The 23748-nt window shown below is 44.8% G+C and overlaps 1 protein-coding gene across 6 annotated transcripts; it reads left to right on the forward strand.

The window, feature by feature from the left end:
• Positions 1–186: 186 nt before the first annotated feature.
• LOC139540467 (membralin-like) lies at positions 187–23730 on the forward strand. 6 transcript variants are annotated; one of them, XR_011668196.1, is made up of 12 exons: positions 190–1273; positions 12449–12745; positions 12843–12945; positions 16963–17073; positions 18040–18162; positions 18285–18385; positions 18604–18661; positions 18762–18845; positions 19267–19399; positions 19723–19822; positions 20410–21403; positions 22762–23730. XR_011668196.1 is itself a non-coding variant. In XM_071344318.1 (12 exons), the coding sequence occupies exons 2-12, from the start codon at positions 1061–1063 to the stop codon at positions 21211–21213; spliced, it is 2127 nt and encodes a 708-aa protein (XP_071200419.1). In that variant the 5' UTR covers positions 190–629; positions 982–1060; the 3' UTR covers positions 21214–23730. The 6 variants fall into 6 exon arrangements, 5 of the variants coding, with proteins under 5 accessions (XP_071200422.1, XP_071200420.1, XP_071200419.1 ...); XM_071344318.1 differs by having other exon boundaries at positions 190–629; positions 982–1273; positions 20410–23730; XM_071344319.1 differs by lacking the exon at positions 22762–23730 and having other exon boundaries at positions 188–1273; positions 19248–19399; positions 20410–20580.
• Positions 23731–23748: the final 18 nt, after the last annotated feature.

Below are 23748 nucleotides of genomic sequence, written 5' to 3' on the forward strand. Positions count from 1 at the left end.
TCAGTTGCCTGCAGCCTTATGATTTTGTAAAAACGTTAGAAATGTATTTGGTAGAGCACAATTTCATCGAAAATGAATAACACGTTTCATCTAGCATATTATGTTTACTATATGGATATTACTTTTTCTATGATCTCTTTATAAAAATGTGTATGTATGGCCGTTCCATCTACAGAGGGCGCTCGCGGGAATCGACTCTTCTTGTCAGGCTTTCTTTCTTAAACGTTGTCTTGCCTTATTGTTGCTTCCCAGGCTATGTTAAGGAATCGTTGAGAGTATTGCAGCAACTAACGAGCAAGGGATGATTTTTTTTCATGAATCAAGCACAAACTGGAATCATAGTTATCATTTCCATCTGAGATATATGATCGACAGTCTCGACTAAAAAGTAATAAGGCAGTTCTCATGGTAGAGCTTGAACGTCGTCAGCGACACTAGCTAGTAGCGTATTGTAGCGTGAGTAGGGTATTAATAACTTTATTGGGACATTTCTGGTGATTGGCAATGAGACAACTGCATAACATCGAATTTAACATAATATACTAAGAATATACCTCGAGAACATCGCCATAATCGTCAATGTTTCTTCGGAAGGTTGCGTGGTAGCTAGCATGATAGCTATGTTGCAGGTAACTAGATTGCCAGCCTGGGTGTGAATGTTGACTGACTGACGCTTAGTTATAAGGCCTACAACTTAATAGAACATTGCTTATTGCAAAGAAGATTTTGACATTCCTTCAAGTGCCATTGTTAACTAGATAAATACAAACCGTTTGGTTTGCTAGCTAAATTGTATTGAAACTCATTAGCTAACTTTAGTGGAACGAGTTTGTAGCCGGATAATCTATTTCTACGACATGGTCGTAGTGCAGCACAGCCCATTAAGACATCAAATTGGTCACCTCTAGAAATGGACTGTTCTGTGTAAACTGACAGCTGCTTTATTGCATTGGGTTAATGCAGTTTTGCACCATTCTACAGTTGGGGAGTTTTTGGTGCCACGTTTGACCTGGATTGAGATAGCTAACAAGCCACTATCAATCGTCTTGCCAGAGATAAAATGTCAGAAAACCAGGGCAACGCGAACAACAACGTCCCGCAAAATAACAATGGCGGGGCGAACAGGATACGAAACCCTAATATCAACCAAAACCCACTCATCAGTGTTCGAGACAGACTTTTCCATGCACTATTCTTCAAGATGGCAGTTACCTATGCCAGATTGTTTCCACCGTCTTTCAGAAGAATCTTCGAGTTTTTTATCCTACTAAAGGTAAGACTTCCCCTCACATGATTTTACCTTCATGTAGGCTACAATATGTCAAGGATATGATATCAAGTACACTCACCAGGGACGGTAGGCTAATTTGCTCCAAATAAATTAGTGTTGTATATACATTTTTATAACTTTCAATTATCACAGGAAAGGGGCAATTGCACAGTAACAGAATGATGCTGACTCAGATTTTTCACTATAAAATGTATGTCAAACAAAACAATGATTGCGAAGTTAAACAAGCCATACAACTATGCACAAGGACTACTTTTGACAATTTCCACTGAACATTTTACAAAAACATTTACTTGAAGAGTGCAGATGCAAAGTTTGGTAACAGAATGATGGTTTGTGATGTTGTGTGCCCATTCTGTTAACAAACTTTGCATTTGCAGTCCAGCCTTTGTTTTGATGTGTGGATTAGTTTGGATCTTAATCTGGTAGAACAGAAGTTTTAAAAAATCCACTTGAATGCATCAGATCTGTGGTAACAACTATTCCGCCCAAATAAACAAATCTATGTATGTACAGTTGAAGTCGAACGTACCAGATGAGCTAAATCACTTCTATGCTCGCTTCGAGGCAAGCAAACTATAGTTTTGGCAAGTCGGTTAGGACATCTACTTTGTGCATGACATGTAATTTTTCCAACAACTGTTTACAGACAGATTATTTCACTATATCACAATTCCAGTGGGTCAGAAGTTTACATGCACTAAGTTGACTGCCTTTAAACAGCTAGGAAAATTTCTGAAAATTATGTCATGGCTTTAGAAGCTTCTGATAGGCTAATTGACATCGTTTGAGTCAATTGGAGGTGTACCTGTGGATGTATTTCAAGGCGTACCTTCAAACTCTGTGCCTCTTTGCTTGACATCATGGGAAAATCAAAAGAAATCAGCCAAGACCTCAGAAAAAAATTGTAGACCTCCACAAGTCTGGTTCATCCTTGGGAGCAATTTCCAAAAGCCTGAAGGTGCCACGTTAATCTGTACAAACAATAGTACGCAAGTATAAACATCATTGGACCACGCAGCCGTCATACCGCTCAAGAAGGAGACGCGTTCTGTCTCCTAGAGATGAACGTACTTTGGTGCAAAAAGTGCAAATCAATCCCAGAACAACAGCAAAGGACCTTATGAAGATGCTGGAGGAAACGGGTACAAAAGTATCTATATCCACAGTAAAACAAGTCCTATATCGACATAACCTGAAAGGCCGCTCAACAAGACAGAATCCACTGCCCCAAAGCCGTCATAAAAAAGCCAGACTACAGTTTGCAACTGCAGATGGGGACAAAGATCCTACTTTTTGAAGAAATGTCCTCTGGTCTGATGAAACAAAAATAGAACTGTTTGGTCATAATGACCATTGTTATGTTTGGAGGAAAAAGGGGGAGGTTTGCAAGCCAAAGAACACCATCCCAACTGTGAAGCATGGGGGTGGCAGCATCATGTTGTGGGGGTGCTTTGCTGCAGGAGGGACTGATGCACTTCACAAAATAAATGGCATCATGAGGACGGAAAATTATGTGGATATGTTGAAGCAACATCTCGAGACATCAGTCAGGAAGTTAAAGCTTGGTCGCAAATAGGTCTTCCAAATGGACAATGACCCCAAGCATACTTCCGAAGTTGTGGAAAAATGGCTTAAGGACAACAAAGTCAAGGTATTGGAGTGGCCATCAAAGCTGGGACCTCAATCCTATAGAGAATTTGTGGGCAGAACTGAAAAGGCTTGTGCGAGCAAGGAGGCCTACAAACCTGACTCAGTTACACCAGCTCTGTCGGAGGAATGGGCCAAAATGTACCCAACTTATTTTGGGAAGCTTGTGGAAGGCTACCCAAAACGTTTGACCCGAGTTAAACAATTTAAAGGCAATCCTACCAAATACTAATTGAGTGTATGTAAACTTCTGACCCACTGGGAATGGGATGAAAGAAATAAAAGCTGAAAGAAATAATTCCTGCTACTATTATTCTGACATTTCACATTCTTAAATTAAAGTGGTGATCCTAACTGACCTAAGACATGGAATTTTTACTACGATTAAATGTCAGGAATTGTGAAAAACTGAGTTTAAATGTATTTGGCTAAGGTGGATGTAAACTTCCGACTTCAACTGTATTTAGCTATCACTCTGTATTAGAGATCGACCGATTATGATTTTTCAACGCCGATACCGATTATTAGAGCACCAAAAAAAGCCGATACCGATTAATCGTCCGAGTAAAAAAAAAAAAAAAAAAAAAAAAAAAAAAAAAAAAATAAAAAAACACTTTTAAATAATATTTTTTTACATTTATTGATTTGTAATAATGACAATTACAACCATCCTGAATGAACACTTATTTTAACTTAATATAATACATCAATAAAATCAATTTAGCCTCAAATAAATAATGAAACCTGTTCAATTTGGTTTAAATAATGCAAAAACAAAGTGTTGGAGAAGAAAGTAAAAGTGCAATATGTGCCATGTAAAAAAGCTAACATTTAAGTTCCTTGCTCAGAACATATGAAAGCTGGTGGTTCTTTTTAACATGAGTCTTCAATATTCCCAGGTAAGAAGTTTTAGGTTTGTAGTTATTATAGGACTATTTCTCTCTCTACGATTTTTTATTTCATATACCTTTGACTATTGGATGTTCTTATAGGCACTTTAGTATTGCCAGTGTAACAGTATAGCTTCCATCCCTCTCCTCGCCGCTACCTGGGCTCGAACCAGGAACACATCGACAACAGCCACCCTCGAAGCAGCGTTACCCATGCAGAGCAAGGGGAACAACTACTCCAAGTCTCAGAGCGAATGACGTTTGAAACGCTATTAGCGCGCACCCCGCTAACTAGCTAGCCTTTTCACATCAGTTACACCAGCCTAATCTCGGGAGTTGATAGGCTTGAAGTCATAAACAGCGCAATGCTTGAAGCATTGCGAAGAGCTGCTGGCAAAACGCACAAAAGTGCTGTTTGAATGAATGCTTACGAGCCTGCTGGTGCCTACCATCTCTGTCAGACTGCTCTATCAAGTCATAGACTTAATTATAACATAACACACAGAAATACGAGCCTTAGGTCATTAATATGGTCGAATCCGGAAACTATCATCTCAAACAAAACGTTTATTCTTTCAGTGAAATATGGAACCGTTCCGTATTTTATCTAAAGGGTGGCATCCGTAAGTCTAAATATTCCTGTTACATTGCACAACCTTCAATGTTATGTCATAATTACGTAAAATTCTGGCAAATTAGTTTGCAATGAGCTAGGCGACCCAAACTGTTGCATATAACCTGACTCTGCGTGCAATGAACGCAAGAGAAGTGACACAATTTCACCTGGTTAATATTGCCTGCTAACTTGGATTTATTTTAGCTAAATATGCACGTTTAAAAATATATACTTCTGTGTATTGGTTTTAAGAAAGGTATTGATGTTTATGGTTAGGTACACGTTGGAGCAACGACTGTCCTTTTTCGAATGCGCACTGCATCGATTATATGCAACGCAGGACACGCTAGTTAAACTAGTAATATCATCAACCTTGTGTAGTTATAACTAGTGATTATGATTGATTGTTTTTTACAAGTTAAGTTTAATACTAGCTAGCAACTTACCTTGGCTTCTTACTGCATTCGGTTAGAGCGTTGGACTAGTTAACCGTAAGGTTGCAAGATTGAATCCCCGAGCTGACAAGGTAAAAATCTGTCTTTCTGCCCCTGAACAAGGCAGTTAACCCACCGTTCCTAGGCTGTCATTGAAAATTAAAGTGTGTTCATAACTGACTTGCCTAGTTAAATAAAGGTGTAAAAAAGTCAAAATCGGCGTCCAAAATTTCCGATTGTTATGAAAACTTGAAATCGGCCCTAATTAATTGTCCATTCCGATTAATCGGTCGACCTCTACTCTGTATAGGCCCGCTTTCGGCTAACTCAAGAACCCAAAACTCGTACCTTTTGGGAAACACTGCATTAGGCCCTGCATACCACAACACAAATAGGGAAGTGGCTAGTTACTGCCTGTAATTGTGCTTTTAAGACAACTGGGAACTCTGTGGAGGAAAAAAACTTGATCAAATCATGATGTCTGTGATCTTCTGGTCAGAAAGTCGGAGCTATAGAAAGATGCCAGAGTTTCCTACTTGGAATTCCAGTTGGAGCTAGTTTCAGAATTCTATCAGATTGAGAATGTTGGAAAGGGCTTTATGCAGTCAAGGTGTATGCATATGTGCGTGTGTGCATGTAAACACACTGAGCGAGCAGCAGTTGGGTCAACAGTGACAGGTGCACCAGGCCTACCTGTTAGCTAGGGCGGCAGGTAGCCAAGTAGTTAGAACCAGTGACTGGAAGGTCGCTAGTTTGAATACCCGAGCTGACAAGGTGAAAAATCTGTTGACGTGCCCTTGAGGAAGCAACCCTAATTTGCTCCAGGGTCGCAGTACTACTATGGTTGACTCTGTAAAACACATTTTACTGCACCTATCTGGTGTATGTGACAATAAAAAAAACACTGACAGTCGGAATCTGCCTGCCTGAGTGTGTTATCAGACAGTCAGGCGATAAGAGCCCTGCTGCCCGCTGCTGATTGGATGTGAAACAAAATGGCGTGTTCTCCCTCTGTCAGACGCTTTAGCTTTGGACCGACAAGGATACAAACATCTTTTAGATGTTCTGAGTGTGTTGGCTTCCTATTGAAGAGGAGCATTATAAATAGACAAGTTCTCTAGCACCACACTTTTTTTCCTCCGCTGACTGCTCTCTGTAGGAATCTATCCTACTGTCTTTGTAGTGTGCGCATTCACTAAGCAGCCTCTGTGATGTCATTTAGGCTATTTCTCCCCCATTGAAATATAGGATCCAGGGTTGGTGAGAAGCATTGAGGAACATTGGATTTAGAATTGGAATTTTGGTTTATTGACTGAATTGAAAAGGAATTGCCCCCAACCTGATATAATCTCCCCCTGCTACTCCTCAAACCCTGTAAACAAGGCCTGTCCCCAACTAAAACAAATCTTAGTCGACCGAGAATCGTCTGTTCTCAACCCTTCTCCCACTGCTGCTGGCCTACACCAGCGGTCGGCAACCTTTTCCATTTGGAGTGCCAAGTTATCGTACCATTTCTACTGATCTGCGTGCTAGTTATGATTTTCTGATGCACATTTTTGTGGAACAGTTTAATTTAATTTATAAATTCTTCATATCTCAATGTCATGTGTTAAATCAAAATGTTATCTAAATGATACAAATCTAAATGTATTGCCAATTTTACACATTGCCAATGTACCACAACACAAATAGGGAAGTTGCCAATGTGTAAAAATAGCCTACATAAAGACAACAAATAAAAACATTGCAGCCTGAGTGTTATTTGACCCTGCTGGTCATCTATGAACATTTGAATATCTTGGCCACGTTCTGTTATCTCCACCTGGCACAGCCAGAAGAGGACTGGCCACCCCTCATAGGAAGAAACCTAGAGAGGAACCAGGCTAAGTTCTGGCCTTTCTAGGGAGTTTTTCCTAGCCACCGTGCTTCTACACCTGCATTGCTTGCTGTTTGGGGTTTTAGGCTGGGTTTCTGTACAGCACTTTGAGATATCAGGTGATGTAAGAAGGGCTTTATAAATACATTTGATTTGAGCCCGCAGGTCAAATATCCCGATTTAAAAAAATTAGGCATGGCCTGTCTGCAAGGAACTGGAAACATTGTATCAACTATTGTATTAGCTTGGTCCAGGGGACGCGCGTGCTAGCAAACTTACAACATTGTAGAAAATATTCTGGGCCCTCAGAGACACACTGCTGTAGGCTATTTGCACAAGGGATAAGAAGTAACCGTGGCTGAATGACGACATGGATATTCAGCTAGCGGGATATACGCTGCACCGGCAGGATAGAACAGCACACTCCGGTAAGACAAGGGGGGGCGGTCTGTGCATATTTGTAAACAACAGCTGGTGCACGAGATCTAAGGAAGTCTCTAGATTTTGCTCGCCTGAAGTAGAGTATATTGTGATAAATTGCAGGACACACTACTTGCTTAGAGTTCTCAGCTATACTTTTCGTGGCTGTTTATTTACCACCACAAACAGATGCTGGCACTAAGACCGCACTCAGTCAGCTGTAACAGGAAACCACTCAGAGGCGGCGCTCCTAGTGGCCGGAGACTTTAATGCAGGGAAACTTAAATCAGTTCTACCAAATTTCCATCAACATGTTAAATGTGCAACCAGAGGGAAAACAATTCTAGATCACCTGTACTCCAGACACGTACAAAGCTCTCCCTCGCCCTCCATTTGGTAAATCCGACCGCAACTCTATCCTCCTGATTCCTGCTTACAAGCAGGACTACAAAAGGAAGCACAGCCGCGAGCTGCCCAGTGACACGAGCCTACCAGACGAGCTAAATCACTTCTATGCTCGCTTCGAGGCAAGCAATGCTGAGGCGTGCATGAGAGCATCAGCTGTTCCGGACGACTGTGTGAGCTCACTCTCCGTAGCCGACATGAGTAAGACCTTAAAACAGGTCAACATACACAAGGCTGCGGGGCCAGACGGATTACCAGGACGTGTGCTCCGGGCATGTGCTGACCAACTGGCAGGTGTCCTCACTGACATTTTCAACATGTCCATGATTGAGTCTGTAATACCAACATGTTTCAAGCAGACCACCATAGTCCCTGTGCCCAAGAACACGAAGGCAACCTGCCTAAATGACTACAGACCCGTAGCACTCACGTCCGTAGCCATGAAGTGCTTTGAAATGGCTCACATCAACACCATTATCCCAGAAACTCTAGACCCACTCCAATTTGCAAACCGTCCAAACAGATCCACAGATGATGCAATCTCTATTGCACTCCACACTGCCCTTTCCCACCTGGACAAAAGGAACACTTATGTGAGAATGCTATTTATTGACTACAGCTCAGCGTTCAACACCATAGTACCCTCAAAGCTCATCACTAAGCTAAGGATCCTGGGACTAAACACCTCACTCTGCAACTGGATCCTGGACTTCCTGACGGGCCGCCCCCAGGTGGTGAGGGTAGGTAGCAACACATCTGCCACGCTGATCCTCAACACTGGAGCTCCCCAGGGGTGCGTGCTCAGTCCCTCCCTGTTCACCCACGACTGCATGGCCAGGCACGAATCCAACACCATCATTAGGTTTGCAGACGAAACAACAGTGGTAGGCCTGATCACCGACAACGACAAGACAGCCTATATGGGAGGAGGTCAGAGACCTGGTCGGGTGGTGCCAGAATAACAACCTATCCCTCAACGTAACCAAGACTAAGGAGATGATTGTGGACTACAGGAAAAGGAGCACCGAGCACGCCCCCATTCTCATCGACGGCTGTAGTGGAGCAGGTTGAGAGCTTCAAGTTCCTTGGTGTCCACATCAACAACAAACTAGAATGGTCCAAACACACCAAGACAGTCGTGAAGAGAAACTACAAAGCCTATTCCCCTTCAGGAAACTGATAAGATTTGGCTTGGGTCCTGAGATCCTCAAAAGGTTCTACAGCTGCAACATCGAGAGCATCCTGACCGGTTGCATCACTGCCTGGTACAGCAATTGCTCGGCCTCTGACCGCAAGGCACTACAGAGGGTAGTGGGTACGGCCCAGTACATCACTGGGGCTAAGCTGCCTTCCATCCAGGACCTCTACACCAGGCGGTGTCAGAGGAAGGCCCAAAAAATTGTCAAAGACCCCAGCCACCCCAGTCATAGACTGTTCTCTCTACTACCGCATGGCAAGCGGTACCGGAGTGCCAAGTCTAGGACAAAAAGGCCTTTCAACAGTTTTTACCCCCAAGCCATAAGACTCCTGAAAAGGTAACCAAATGGTTACCCGGACTATTTGCATTGTGTGCCCTTCCCAACCCCTCTTTTATGCTGCTGCTACTCTGTTTATCATATATGCATAGTCACTTTAACTATACATTCATGTACATACTACCTCAATTGGGCCGACCAACCAGTGCTCCCGCACATTGGCTAACCGTGCTATCTGCATTGTGTCCCACCCACCACCCCCTCTTTTACGCTACTGCTACTCTCTGTTCATTATATATGCATAGTCACTTTAACCATATCTACATGTACATACTACCTCAATCAGCCTGACTAACCGGTGTCTGTATATAGCCTTGCTACTGTTATTTTCAAATGTTTTATTTCTTTACTTACCTCCACACACACACACACTTTTTTTTGCACTATTGGTTAGAGCCTGTAAGTAAGCATTTCACTGTAATACCTGTTGTATTCGGCGCACGTGACAAACTTTGATTTGATAACCAGGTAGGCCTATTTTACGAAGTTTCCACCGAATCAGAGCATTACCTCTTTTCCCCTTTTCATGCTAGTGGTAATCGAAAGGGAGAGAGGTGGAACAATTTTTCAAATGTGCTACGTTGAGGAACTATTGTCATTCTCAATGGATGTAAAAACAGACTTTGTTTACTTGCTTTTTGAGGTGAAAACATTTACTTGAGAAGCTCCACAGCTCATTAGTGGTGGTGAGTTAAGACAAACAGAATTTGAATCCGATCCCCAAATGGGCACATTTTATAGGTCTACATTTGCGCGCAGGCCAGGTAGACTAGTCCTACTTTGTGTAATCAGGTGCGTGTCCTTACTCAAGATTGACAGGCGCGCTCCAAGCGAAAGACAATGAATAAATTCACAACTCAAATGTAATGAAATGAACAAACTTTTGTGTAGCCTACGTTGTGTGCTCTGCAAACAATGTGTCCACCCCTACAAGTACAACAGTAAGAGTGGAATAATAATTTATTAAATGCATTTAACACAAATTAACGTAACCAAACAAATATTGTAGATTGGTAATTAAGGTCAATGGACTTCCGGTGCTACTGGTGTGCCATCCCTGTGTCCTCCGCAATGGGTTAGTCCACTCAGACAGGTGTCTTGTGTGCAATAACTTATTTTTATTTGTTGTATTTTACCCACTTTTTCTCCCCAATTTCGATCATGTCTCATCGCTGCAACTCCCCAATTTGCTCGGGAGGCAAAGGTAAAGTAATGCATCCTCCAAAACATGACCCGCCAAACCTCACTTCTTAACACCGGCCCGCTTAACCCGGAAGCCAGCTGCACCAATGTGTCGGAGGAAACACCATTCACCTGACAACTGAGGTCAGCCTGCAGGCTCCCGGCCTGCCACAAGGAGTCGCTAGAGCGCGATGAGTCAAGTTTAAACCCCCCCCGGCCGAACCTTCCCCTAACCGGCTGGACCAATTGTACGACCCTATGGGACTCCCGATCACGGTCGGTTGTGATACAGCCCGGGATCGAACCCGGGTCTGTGGTGATGCCTCTAGCACTAAAATGATATATATATATATATATATATATATATATACACTGCTCAAAAAAATAAAGGGAACACTTAAACAACACAATGTAACTCCAAGTCAATCACACTTCTGTGAAATCAAACTGTCCACTTAGGAAGCAACACTGATTGACAATAAATTTCACATGCTGTTGTGCAAATGGAATAGACAAAAGGTGGAAATTATAGGCAATTAGCAAGACACCCCCAATAAAGGAGTGGTTCTGCAGGTGGTGACCACAGACCACTTCTCAGTTCCTATGCTTCCTGGCTGATGTTTTGGTCACTTTTGAATGCTGGCGGTGCTTTCACTTTAGTGGTAGCATGAGACGGAGTCTACAACCCACACAAGTGGCTCAGGTAGTGCAGCTCATCCAGGATGGCACATCAATGCGAGCATTGGCAAGAAGGTTTGCTGTGTCTGTCAGCGTAGTGTCCAGAGCACGGAGGCGCTACCAGGAGACAGGCCAGTACATCAGGAGACGTGGAGGAGGCCGTAGGAGGGCAACAACCCAGCAGCAGGACCGCTACCTCTGCCTTTGTGCAAGGAGGATTAGGAGGAGCACTGCCAGAGCCCTGCAAAATGACCTCCAGCAGGCCACAAATGTGCATGTGTCTGCTCAAACGGTCAGAAACAGACTCCATGAGGGTGGTATGAGGGCCCGACGTCCACAGGTGGGGGTTGTGCTTACAGCCCAACACCGTGCAGGACGTTTGGCATTTGCCAGAGAACACCAAGATTGGCAAATTCGCCACTGGCGCCCTGTGCTCTTCACAGATGAAAGCAGGTTCACACTGAGCACATGTGACAGACGTGACAGAGTCTGGAGACGCCGTGGAGAACGTTCTGCTGCCTGCAACATCCTCCAGCATGACCGGTTTGGCGGTGGGTCAGTCATGGTGTGGGGTGGCATTTCTTTGTGGGGCCGCACAGCCCTCCATGTGCTCGCCAGAGTTAGCCTGACTGCCATTAGGTACCGAGATGAGATCATCAGACCCCTTGTTAGACCATATGCTGACACATGCACATTTGTGGCCTGCTGGAGGTCATTTTGCAGGGCTCTGGCAGTGCTCCTCCTTGCACAAAGGCGGAGGTAGCGGTCCTGCTGCTGGGTTGTTGCCCTCCTACGGCCTCCTCCACGTCTCCTGATGTACTGGCCTGTCTCCTGGTAGCGCCTCCATGCTCTGGACACTACGCTGACAGACACAGCAAACCTTCTTGCCAATGCTCGCATTGATGTGCCATCCTGGATGAGCTGCACTACCTGAGCCACTTGTGTGGGTTGTAGACTCCGTCTCATGCTACCACTAGAGTGAAAGCACCGCCAGCATTCAAAAGTGACCAAAACATCAGCCAGGAAGCATAGGAACTGAGAAGTGGTCTGTGGTCACCACCTGCAGAACCACTCCTTTATTGGGGGTGTCTTGCTAATTGCCTATAATTTCCACCTTTTGTCTATTCCATTTGCACAACAGCATGTGAAATTTATTGTCAATCAGTGTTGCTTCCTAGGTGGACAGTTTGATTTCACAGAAGTGTGATTGACTTGGAGTTACATTGTGTTTGTGTTCCCTTAATTTTTTTGAGCAGTGTATATATTATATCCTTTTTCCTTCAATGTGTTTGTCATCAACATTAACAATGGTGCAGGAGGGGGAACGTACAAAAACATGTATCCTAGTAAATGTGTCCCCTTTGCACCATTAAACATATGTAAAGGCCAATCCCAAATTGACCTCCATCTCAATACTGCTCTAGACTCCATCTGCCATAAGTTGATGCCTTCCACCCTCTTCTTCCACCAGGCACTCTTTATTCTCTTCATCCTGGCCTATATCCACATCGCTTTCTCACGCTCGCCTATCAACTGCCTGGAGCACGTTCGGGAGAAGTGGCCGCGTGACGGCATCCTGCGAGTGGAGATCCAGCGCAACTCGTCGCGTGCGCCCATCTTCCTGCAGTTCTACGACTCAGACGGTCTCCAGGGCCTGGTCAAGGAGCCAGAGGGGGAGGGAGGAGGGCTGGGCCTGGCCGCGCTCCACCACGAGGAGGAGGACGAGGAGGAGATGACCCTGGAGATGTTTGACAACAGTTCTGTGAGGGTGAGACACCGCTACTGGTGTGGAGGGGCTGAGAGACCAATAATCCTGCATCATTTATACATTAACTCACTAAGTCTTTTTCTCTTTTCTTCGTCAGTTTGAGCTTGACATCGAGCCGCGGCTGAAGCCCTCACTGAGTGGTGGGGGAGGGGGCCTCAACGACAGCCAGGACCTCTCCTTCAGCCAGGCGCCCACTAAAGGTATGCAGCCGCTGAGGGAGACAGTCTCCCAGATTGAGATGCTAACTCGAGCAGGTTAACTCAACCCCCCAGTGAGTGAGAAATCCTCAATCCACTCCTTTCTTCCTCTTCCTGCTAGTTAGCTCCCTGATCTTCCCTTCCAGACATCTTTTTGTCATTAGTCACCCCCATGATTCCATTCCAAAAATGTGTTCCCTTGTCTTCTGCCCCTCGACGACTTCTTGTAGTTGTTGTCAAGGAGCATTGTTTGAATCAGACTGTGTGGCCATGTTGCGATGCCATCTCACCTCCCCAGTGGGCCCTGGCTGTGCACAAAGACTGTGTGTGGGCTTGGAGCTGACCCTTTGTAGATTGGTCCAGCAGTAGCAGTTGAGAGACAGACTTTAGTTTAGGCCCAGTTTGGGTTGTGTGCCTTTGACCCTGTCTGTCCTTGCATTGGTTTCAACCATTCTAAATTGCCTTTGCATAAGTGTTTTTCTGTGCTATGCATGGTCTGTGTAAACCTGAGTCCTCCTTTCCGTAATTTGCTTTTAGATGGTCACAGTGACGCCGGAGGGGATGGCTCCTAACTGCATTTTTTTGTAACTCATTTTGTACATAATGTTGCTGCTACTTTCTCTTATGACCAAGAAGAGCTTCTGGACATCAAAACAGCGATTACTCACCTCGAACTGGACAAATATTTTTTCTTTAATGAATCTGACGCAAAGGATATACTGCTTCCCGGAGACCAGGCCCTCATCCCCGTCATTCGCGTGAAGAAAATATGAAAATACAGGGGGTGTCTTATGAGAATTCTTCGGCGAGTGAGTAAACCACCACTACCCTCGATATTTTTGGCCAACGTGCAATCACTGGAAAACAAACTGGACGATCTACGATTTAAGAATGTCCTACCAAAAGGACATTAAACTGTAATATCTTGTGTTCACTGAGATATGGCTGAACGACTACACGGAGTGTATAGAGCTGGCTGGCTTCCCTGTTTTTCGGCAGGACAGAGCAGCTACGTCTGGTAAGACGAGGGGTGGGTGTGTCTATTTGTTAATAACTACTGGTGTGCAATGTCTAATATTAAAGAAGTCTTGAGGAATTGCTTGCCTGAAGTAGAATAGCTCATGATAAGCTGTAGACCACACTATCTACCAAGAGAGTTCACATCTATATTATTCGTAGCCGTCTATTTACCACCACAAACCAATGCTGGCACTAAGACCGCACTCAATGAGCTGTATAAGGCCTTAAGCAAACAAGAAAATGCTCATTCAGAAGCGGCGCTTCTAGTGGCCGTGGACTTTAATGCAGACAAACTTAAATCCACCGTACCTCATTTCTACCAGCATGTTACGTGCAACCAGAGGAGAGAAACTAGACCACCTTTACTCCACACACAAAGACGCATACAAAACTCGCCCTCCATTTGGCAAATCTGACCATAATTCTATCCTCCTGATTCCTACTTACAAGCAAAAATTAAAGCAGGAGGCACCAGTGACTAGCTCAATACGGAAGTGGTCAGATGACGCGGATGCTTCGCTACATGACTGTTTTGCTAGCACAGGCTGGAATATGTTCCGGGATTCATCTAATGGCATTGAGGAGTATACCACCACAGTCACCGGCTTCATCAATCAGTGCATCAACGACGTTGTCCCTACAGTGACCATATGCACATTTCCCAACTAGAAGCCATGGATTACAGGCAACATCCGCACTGAGCTAAAGGCTAGCGCTTCTACTTTCAAGTGGCGGGATACTAATCCGGACTATTATAAGAAATCCTGCTATGCCCTCAAACGAACCATCAAACAGGCAAAGCGTTACAAATTGGATACCATGAAATTGGGGACAAAAATGGGTAAAAAAACAAAGCATCAATACAGAACGAAGATTGAATCCTACTACACTGGCTCTGACGCTCGTCAGATGTGGCAGGGCTTGGAAACTTTTACGGACTACAAAGGGGAAACTCAGCCGCGAGCTGCCGTTTTTTATGCTCGCTTTGAGGCAAGAAACACTGAAGCATGCTTGAGAGCACCAGCTGTTCCCGGATGACTGTGTGATCACACTCTCCGTAGCCGATGTGAGCAAGACCTTTTAAACAGCTCAACATTCACAAGGCCGCAGGGCCAGACAGATTACCAGGATGTGTACTCCAAGCATGCACAGACTAACTAGCAAGTGTCTTCACTGACATATTCAACCTCTCCCTGGCCGAGTCTGTAATACATACATGTTTCAAACAGACCACCATAGTCCCTGTGCCCAAGATAGTGAAGGTAACCTGCCTAAATGATTACGTCTAGGGATGAAACAGTTACCGGTTTCACGATAAACTACCGTAAAATTCCCGACGTTTAGTATTACTGTTTCAAATTGTAATTATCATTAAAACCGTGTTTGATTACCGCGATTTTGAAAAACTCACGGTAAATACTGTCCAGCCTCAAGCAAAGTTAGCAACTGTCTGACACCGGTGTAGCATGCAACGTGGGTTATGTTTTGTGTGAAAACATGGAAGGCAGTGACAGCACTCAGGAGAGTTTTCAGCCTTCTAATAGGACCAAATTTGAAGTGGGGTCATATTTGGGGTTTTACAAGAGTGCTGAGGGAAACTTAATCGAAGATGATCGCCCTGTCTACAGAATATGCAACAAAAAATCGCTGCGAACGGTGGCAACACTTCAGTCATCTTCGTGACCACCACCCACTACTTTATAGTGAATGCAAGGTAAGTTAATATTTAGCTCAATGCATGATGTGGGGACTTCGAAATGGGGGGGGAAATGTCATGGTATGTCTAACTTGCTAATAGCTTGTCAATGTAAACTGAAGCTTTCAGTGTTACATACTCTTGTAAAAACTCTACACGTTCTGCTGCTTTATGCGTCGGTTGTCTGCAGACTCTATTCTTCCATTGCTAGGCTGGACAACAGAACGAGTCAAAATTCACCAAAGGTTGAAAAACAGCTAAATAAATTTGACTAAGCTGGAACACTAGCGCGAGCTCATAGCAAGTAAATGGAATCGAACGTTCGTAGAGCCTGTTTTGACTGGAGTGATGCTTAGAATTCAATTTTCCCGTAAATGGCACAAACAAATGTTTCCCTTTTTATTTTACCACTACAATCTGTTCGTCGGACGAAACTGGGGGGAAAACAACTTGTGTAGAAAGTAACATCCGCACCTCGATGGTGTCAACTGTGCTTATGTCTGCGTAATGAGATAGATATTTATTTTCCCCCGTACTATTTCTGGTCTAGTGATCGATGACAAACGAGCTCGCTGCCCAGGCTTGCATAATTACAAAGAGGAGGTTCTCCTGATTTTAAAACGGTGCCCAACTTGAATATACACATTGTGTGATATTTGGCGAAATAGACCGGCATGCCTCTCCATAGGAAAGTAATGGAGGGAGCTCAGCGTTCCAAGGGCAAAAATTATTTTGGGGCTAGCATTTGATGACAACCGAGCTTGCTGCCCAGACTTAGATAATTAGAAAGATGAGATTCTCATGATTTGAGACAGCCTATAGGGAGGAGGTCAGAGACTGCCAGGACAACAACCTCTCTCAATGTGGGCAATATAAAGGAGCTGACCGTGGACTACAGGAAAAGGAAGGACGAACAGGTCCCCATTAACATTGACGGGGTTGAAGTGGAGCGGGTCAAGAGCTTCAAGTTCCTTGGCGTCCACATCACTAACAAACTATCATAGTCCAAACACACCAAGACAGTTGTGAAGAGGGCATGACAACCCCTTTTCCCCCTCAGGAGACTGAAAAGATTTGGCATGGGTCCCCAGATCCTCAAAAGTTTATACAGCTGCACCTTAGAGCATCCTGACCGGTTGCATCACCGCATGGTATGGCAACTGCTCAGTATCTGACCGTAAGGCGCTACAAAGGGTACATCACTGGGGCCAATGCAATCGTGTGTGCAGTGGGGTTGGTGAGCTACGGGATGTGGTAAACTGCGCTGCTTACCTGTGAGTGTGTGTGTGTCTCTGTGCCTTCAGTGTGGCCTCAGGAGGATTACATAGTGGAGTACTCTCTGGAGTACGGCTTCCTCCGCTTGTCCCAGACCACCCGGCAGCGCCTCAACATCCCTGTCATGGTCGTCACACTGGGTAAGCTGTTATAAAGTGACATAGCACATGATGGCAGGTGCCATGAACAGTCATAGCTGGTGAGCTGTGTTAAGCCTACTTAACACCACCTTAACCATGACATAGCAGGTGTCATAAACAGTCATTCAGTACCTGGGTAAGCTGTGTTATTAACTTAAGCCTACTTAAAGGTAGACTCATCGAAATGACATAAATGCAGAAAGTAAACTGCATACTGGGCCAATTTCCACAACACCTAAGAGCGTTGAAGCGCTCCGCTGTTTTGCTCCCGTGGTTACCACGCTGTAACGGTGTGAAACCAACCTGTGCACATGCGCAATGACAGAGCGAAGTCTTTCATTTCTCTCATGTCAATATCTGCGGTGCTGCTCGTGGAAATGTAATTTTCTGAGTCTACCTGTAACACCACAGTCATAGGAACTACAGTGGACACAGTCATAGGAACTGAAGTTGACACAGTCATAGGAACTGAAGTTGACACAGTCATAGGAACTGAAGTTGACAAAGGGATAGGAAGTATGGCCACTGACTTGCTTGCCAATGAGCAGCAGTTAGTTTGATCAGTAGTTACCTGCTGGTGTGCCTAGTACAAAAACCCCCCTATGCCTTGGGTGGCTAAGGTGGACTGTAGCTAGCTACGGACTTTTATTAGGAAATATAAATTAATTTGGGTCGTAGGTCATATTGGCAAACACAATGCTGCACTCATATTAACGGAAGTTGAAGCTGAAGGCTCTCAGACCACCCTTTTGTTGAGCGTCCGCGGCTAACTTTCACATGAGCGTTTGTCTTTTAGCAGATGCTCTTATTCAGAGCTTAAAGGGTGTAGGTGTTGTAGAAACACAGGTATCGCCAGCAAAACACTTCAAGATAAGTAGTCATCATAACACTCTAACAAGTCTGTTACAGGTAGCACAAACAAGTGTTAGAGGGTAGGAGGGGCTCTGTGTGTGTCTGTGTGTGCAGACCCCATGAAGGATCACTGCTTTGGGGACAGCTTCAGTCGCCTCCTCCTGGATGAGTTCCTGGGCTACGATGACATCCTGATGTCTAGTGTCAAGGCCCTGGCAGAGAACGAGGAGGACAAAGGTACATGGTGCTTTGGGATGGAGGTGTGTGTGTGTGTCAGGGATTCTCCCATATCTTTCTTTTCTTGGTGGTGTGCAAAGGCCTGTGTGTGTGTTTCTGACCGGTGCTCTGTGTGAGAACAGGCTTCCTCAGGAATGTGGTGTCCGGAGAACACTACCGATTTGTCAGCATGTGGATGGCTCGCACCTCCTACCTGGCTGCCTTTGTCATCATGGTAATATTCGTAAGTAGCAATCTCCACACACCTTTTGTCGAACTTGCATCAAATCCAAAGGGTTAAATGTAGCCCATGAGAAACCTTCATTTAGGTTCTTTACTCTGAAGTTTCACAAACAATACAACATATTTGGTATGATAAATTAACTGGTGCTTAACTAACTCCCTGGGTTATTCATGAAAGATAAGTTAAGCTGTTGTCTATTTCCTTCTCTGTGTCTACAGACCCTGTCAGTGTCTATGCTGCTGCGCTATTCCCACCACCAGATCTTTGTCTTCATTGGTGAGTCACCCCTCAACTCTAGTAGTCCTGGAAGAATACATCTCTATATGCCCTACATGCCAGATGCTCAATCTCTGACCTTTAACCTCTGTTTCTCTAGTGGACCTTCTGCAGATGTTGGAGATGAACATGACTATTGCTTTCCCAGCAGCGCCTCTGCTTACCGTCATCCTGGCTCTCGTGGGTAAGAGTGTCATACCATTGAGTCGCCATCTCTACAGTTACAGATGCGGTCAAATATATTGGCACCTTTGCGTGATTCACCGTTTCTTCTAAAATAAGATGAAATTGAAAATACTTTGTTTATGTGTGTATTTGTATGATTTAAAATGGCCTGGACTAAATTATTTAAAATTCGAATAAATTTGGTTGGTGGCAATGATTCTCATTTACTGTGTAATTTCTCACCTGTTGTAGGTGCCTACATGGTAAAAAAGTAATTCAACAAGTTTTGAAAAGAGAAAACGTAACTTTCTGTCTATTGCGCTCCATTGTAAAGTGCCAAGGGTGCCAACATATTCGACTGCATATGTAACTACAACAAGCTGGGTCTTGTGACGGTTTCTAGATTGAACAGGTGGTACAGATCTCTCCCTCTCTCCCAGGCATGGAGGCCATCATGTCGGAGTTCTTCAACGACACCACCACCGCCTTCTACATCATCCTCATCGTGTGGCTGGCCGACCAGTACGACGCCATCTGCTGCCACACAAACACCAGCAAACGTCATTGGCTGAGGTGAGTTCCACACACCAACACCAGCAAATGCCAATAGCTGATATAAACCATTGATACCCTCCTATCTTGCATCGAATGGGGATGGGCAGAGAGAAAGGGCCCTTGGAACATGAAGACTATTTGCTGTGTTTATATGTAGTCAGTTTAACTCATTCGCTTATTCTCTCCATACGACTGATCACTTATTCTCTCCATACGACTGATCACTTATTCTCTCCATACGACTGATCACTTTGTCTCTCCAGTTCCAGACAGTCTCCATTCCTCTGTCAGTCCAGTTATTTGTGGCTACTCTCTAAGGAGGCTGTCTCTGTCTCCTGCAGGTTCTTCTATCTGTATCACTTTGCGTTCTACGCCTACCACTACCGCTTCAACGGCCAGTACAGCAGCCTGGCTCTGGTCACCTCCTGGCTCTTCATACAGGTGAGAAGAGTTGGAGGAAAGAAATTGACTAGAGAAAATAAACTCACTCAAACTGTAGTGTGATTTCAAAGTGTGTGTTTAGTTAGTAGCCCACACACTCCATCCTCGAGCATTTTGAATACGAGCACCCAGTCAAAACACTAGAGGCTTCGCCTTTTTTTCACGAGGCCTACACACCAGTTATTCAGTACACTGAGCTGGAAAGTGCTTCATCTTTAGGCAAGTGGACATGTTATTGTGGCCTACTTGCTTATTATTCATTAGATGTTATGGTAAACAAACAAAACATAGAATAATATTTATTTTAGCGAATCGCTTAAGAAGGTAATATCGGGTTGGTGTGTTTTCAAACCGATTTTAAATGAATGTCCTGAATATATCTATTTCCCTATAGAAGTGACTGTGTGATTCTAATGGTTTATCCCAAATGCTAGTGGCTGGACCAAAGAGATTAGCATCCTAGGCTAGAGTTTAGCCAATGCCAGCCACCTCTTGTTCGAGGTTATAGCCTCTCCAGGCCCTGTTTCTAACGCCATGACTTAAACACAGACTTACTTTAAGCTCCTACATGTCTTCTCCATCCCTAGCACTCCATGATCTACTTCTTCCACCACTATGAGCTTCCGGCCATCCTGCAACAGATCCGCATCCAGGAGATGCTGCTGCAGAACCAGCTGGCGGGCCAGGGGGGCAACCAGACGGCCCTGCAGGACAACCTCAACAACAACACCACCACCGCTGCAGCAGCCCCAGCTCGGGGAGGGGAAGCCAACGGCCAGGTCCGACCGCCAGATGAGCCCCTGGCTTCTTCAGTGGCCCAGGCCCAAGGTTCAGCGACCCTGGCTTCCCAGTCAAACGGCCTGGCCGGGAGCGCCACGGTAGAAGGGGCCGTAGGAGAGTTGACGACGGAGCTGGACTGGTTGGCGGAGACGACAGCCATCATCACGGAGGCCTTGTCCTCCTCAGCCCCCCAACCTGGGGGGTCTTTGCTGGAGAGCACAGCAGGGGGATTGCTGGGGGAGGCCAGAGGGGTGGGGAGGGTTGGTGTTTCTGAGGCAGGCCTCAGCGTGGTGGCGGAGATTCGAATGGGGGGGGGTGGTGGAGGAGAGAGCACAAGTGGTACCGGTCCCAGCTTGATGGCAGTGGAAATCAAAACCATAGTGGCCTGTAGAGGCAGTGCAGCAGGATCAGGCCTGCCTCCTCCCTCTCCAATGGGAGGACTCCAGGAAGCAGAGACTTGCTTCTCTAGTGTCAGGCCGTCCCTTCCTCAACCACCTTTTCCACACACAGACTGCAGTAGGGCAGTGGTTGTGGAGCCAGAATGCCCCAGGCAGAGCCCCACAGATTGGGACTCCAAGACAGAGGAAGCCCCCAGCCCCACTCCATCCTGAGCCCCCCCACACACACATGCTCCCATACGCAGAGGAAACATATCTTCTCCCCCTCAATTCTTCTTCCAACACCGCAAGATGCCGACGTGGCTTTATTCCTGTAATGTCATTCTTACGACACCAAGGAGAAGAAGAGGGGGATGGAAAGCTGAGGAAAAGAAAAGCCCCGCCCCTCAACTTCTCTTCAAAGGTGTGCAATTGTTCGGAAATGGCTACCCTGACATACATTTTGTTGCCTTGAGATTTAAAAATGTTTTGGGGAGGAAAATGTATTTGTAAAATAATCAATCCTATTGCATTGGTGATATACAATTCCTTAAAGATGATGATTCTGTTGGTTAGGGGGTGTCTCGACTGGCTTTGGAAATGGCGGTGTATGTTTCCTTTTGAGAGCCCAGTGGACTACAAGGCTGCAACACATGACCTCTTGTCCTATCCATCCATTCATTCCATCTGGTCCTCAAACCCAGAAAAAAAAACCCTGTGTTTTGAGTTGCTCATTTTTCTTTCAGAACTGTTAAACAGGCTAATAAAGTTGCTGTGGTTTGTCATGATACTTGGCCAAACCCCACTTCTCACAAGCTCTCAACTTTTTCCTACAGTTTGGAGGTTGTAGTCCTAACTGGCAACTGGCTCCGCAAGCTAGCTCTATCCCTGACTGGAGCATCGTGGGAAATTGAGTTGATATCCACTGTTTTTGAGTGTTAAGTAGATGACCTTGCTCGGATGTTTTGCCAATCCACTGCTCTTATGATGATTGGCAGTTGCTCCCGTACTGCTTGAGCCGCAGAAGAGCTGTCATGACTGCAGTTTATTTTGTCTTAACCCCTTTTTTGAGTGAACCTGCATCATTACTTCCCTCTGGGAACTTTTCTGTGTACCGTCAGGACACTAGGCCCATTTTCTCACCCATAACTCATTACCAGGTTTTGTCTTTCAAATTGCAATCGCTTCACTGTGCAGATACATGATCAACTGGAAGGCTTGACCAGACACCTGTATCATGGTCTTTAATGTTAAGTCACTATACTAGTCCCTGTGGCCCTTTAGACCCCGTGGTTCCCAAACTCAAGAACCCCCCCTGGGTGCATGTTTTGTTCAAATAATCAAAGCTTGATAATGAGTTGGTTCTTTGAATCAGCTCTGTGGTGCTCGGGCAAATACCTAAACATGCACCCGGGGGGGCCAGGAAGGAGTTTGTGAAACCTTGCCTTACATCCTGTATTCCAAAAGAGGAGCATGTGACCGTAAGAATGAAGTTGTATTAGGATGTTTTCTGGTGCAGGGCATCAGCTGACGGCAGCCCATTCTAAGCTGGTAACACACAGGTCTTTGCTTCAGACTAGCACAAGACGATAGCAGGCTATGTTAAATGGCTTCAGGGTAAAGCTATTGTAACCACGACAACCAATCTCCATTACATGTGTCATTGATCTACCATTCAGCTGCCAAAATGGCAAGTTGTGATGAAATTGCATACCTTGGACGCTCCAATTTAATTTGGTAAAGAGCGTATTTTCATAATGTTTCTTGTTTTAAAACCTCCAGATGATGATGATGAAGCTGCTGAAGACTACCTTGGAAACTTTACCAGACTTGTGTGGCCACTGCTTTGTTCGATAGCTCACGAGAGACTAAACTGGACTTGCAAGCCTAGTAAGATGCTACTGTGAGACAAACTACCTGTCATCAGATGGACCTGACATACATCATGCTTCCCCTTTCTGGAACCAGCTGAACACGGTTCTAAGATGGACAGGGTGTAACAGAAGTCGAGAGAATTTAAAATTATAACGCCATAGAAGTAGAAACTGGCAGGGCAGAATAAACAGGGAATAATGACAGATGTGTTCAATGTTCCAATGTCTACATCCTGTTGAAACAGGACAATGTCCTGGCCAGAGAGCTTTATGTTGATGCCTTATGATTCCAAATGAGATATTATTATTGGAAGTGCATGTTGAGACTTCCTTAGCAGTTGAATTTAAGCAGGTTTTTGACGTATAGTGGCCTCATCAGAGGGAAATGGTTTATATTTCAACGGAATCACGATAACCAAGGGACATTTAGCAAAATGGGTTAGTCTTTTCCATTGTTAGTTCTATTGAGACGGGAGTAGAATCATTTCTGTTCAGTGACTTGGGTGGAGGTGTAGTCATGGCTATGCAGTGGGCAGGACCGAGGACGTGGTTCTGGTTTGAAAGGTCCAAATTGTGCAATATGACAGGAAGTCAGTTTAAAGAGAAGAGTCTTGTTCATTGTAGAAGAGGATACTTTTACAGATGTGACAAATATGCTCCATCAATGACCCATTTCTTTATCTGTGCCTATATGCCGTTCTGTAAGAAAAAACGCGATGATTGTAGCAATGCAACAGTTGCTGTCCATTTGTAGCTCATTTTAGGCAATGTAAATGAATCCTTCAATCTGTGATGGACTAGATTCCTTCTTTCATTCAAATGTATTTAACTGTTCGGTAAACTAAGTGCAGAAGAAGCATTCTTTGCACAAACAATTGTCGTTGGTGTGGTTGTT

Source organism: Salvelinus alpinus, chromosome 15 (assembly GCF_045679555.1).
Source record: "Salvelinus alpinus chromosome 15, SLU_Salpinus.1, whole genome shotgun sequence".
NCBI lineage: Eukaryota > Metazoa > Chordata > Actinopteri > Salmoniformes > Salmonidae > Salvelinus > Salvelinus alpinus.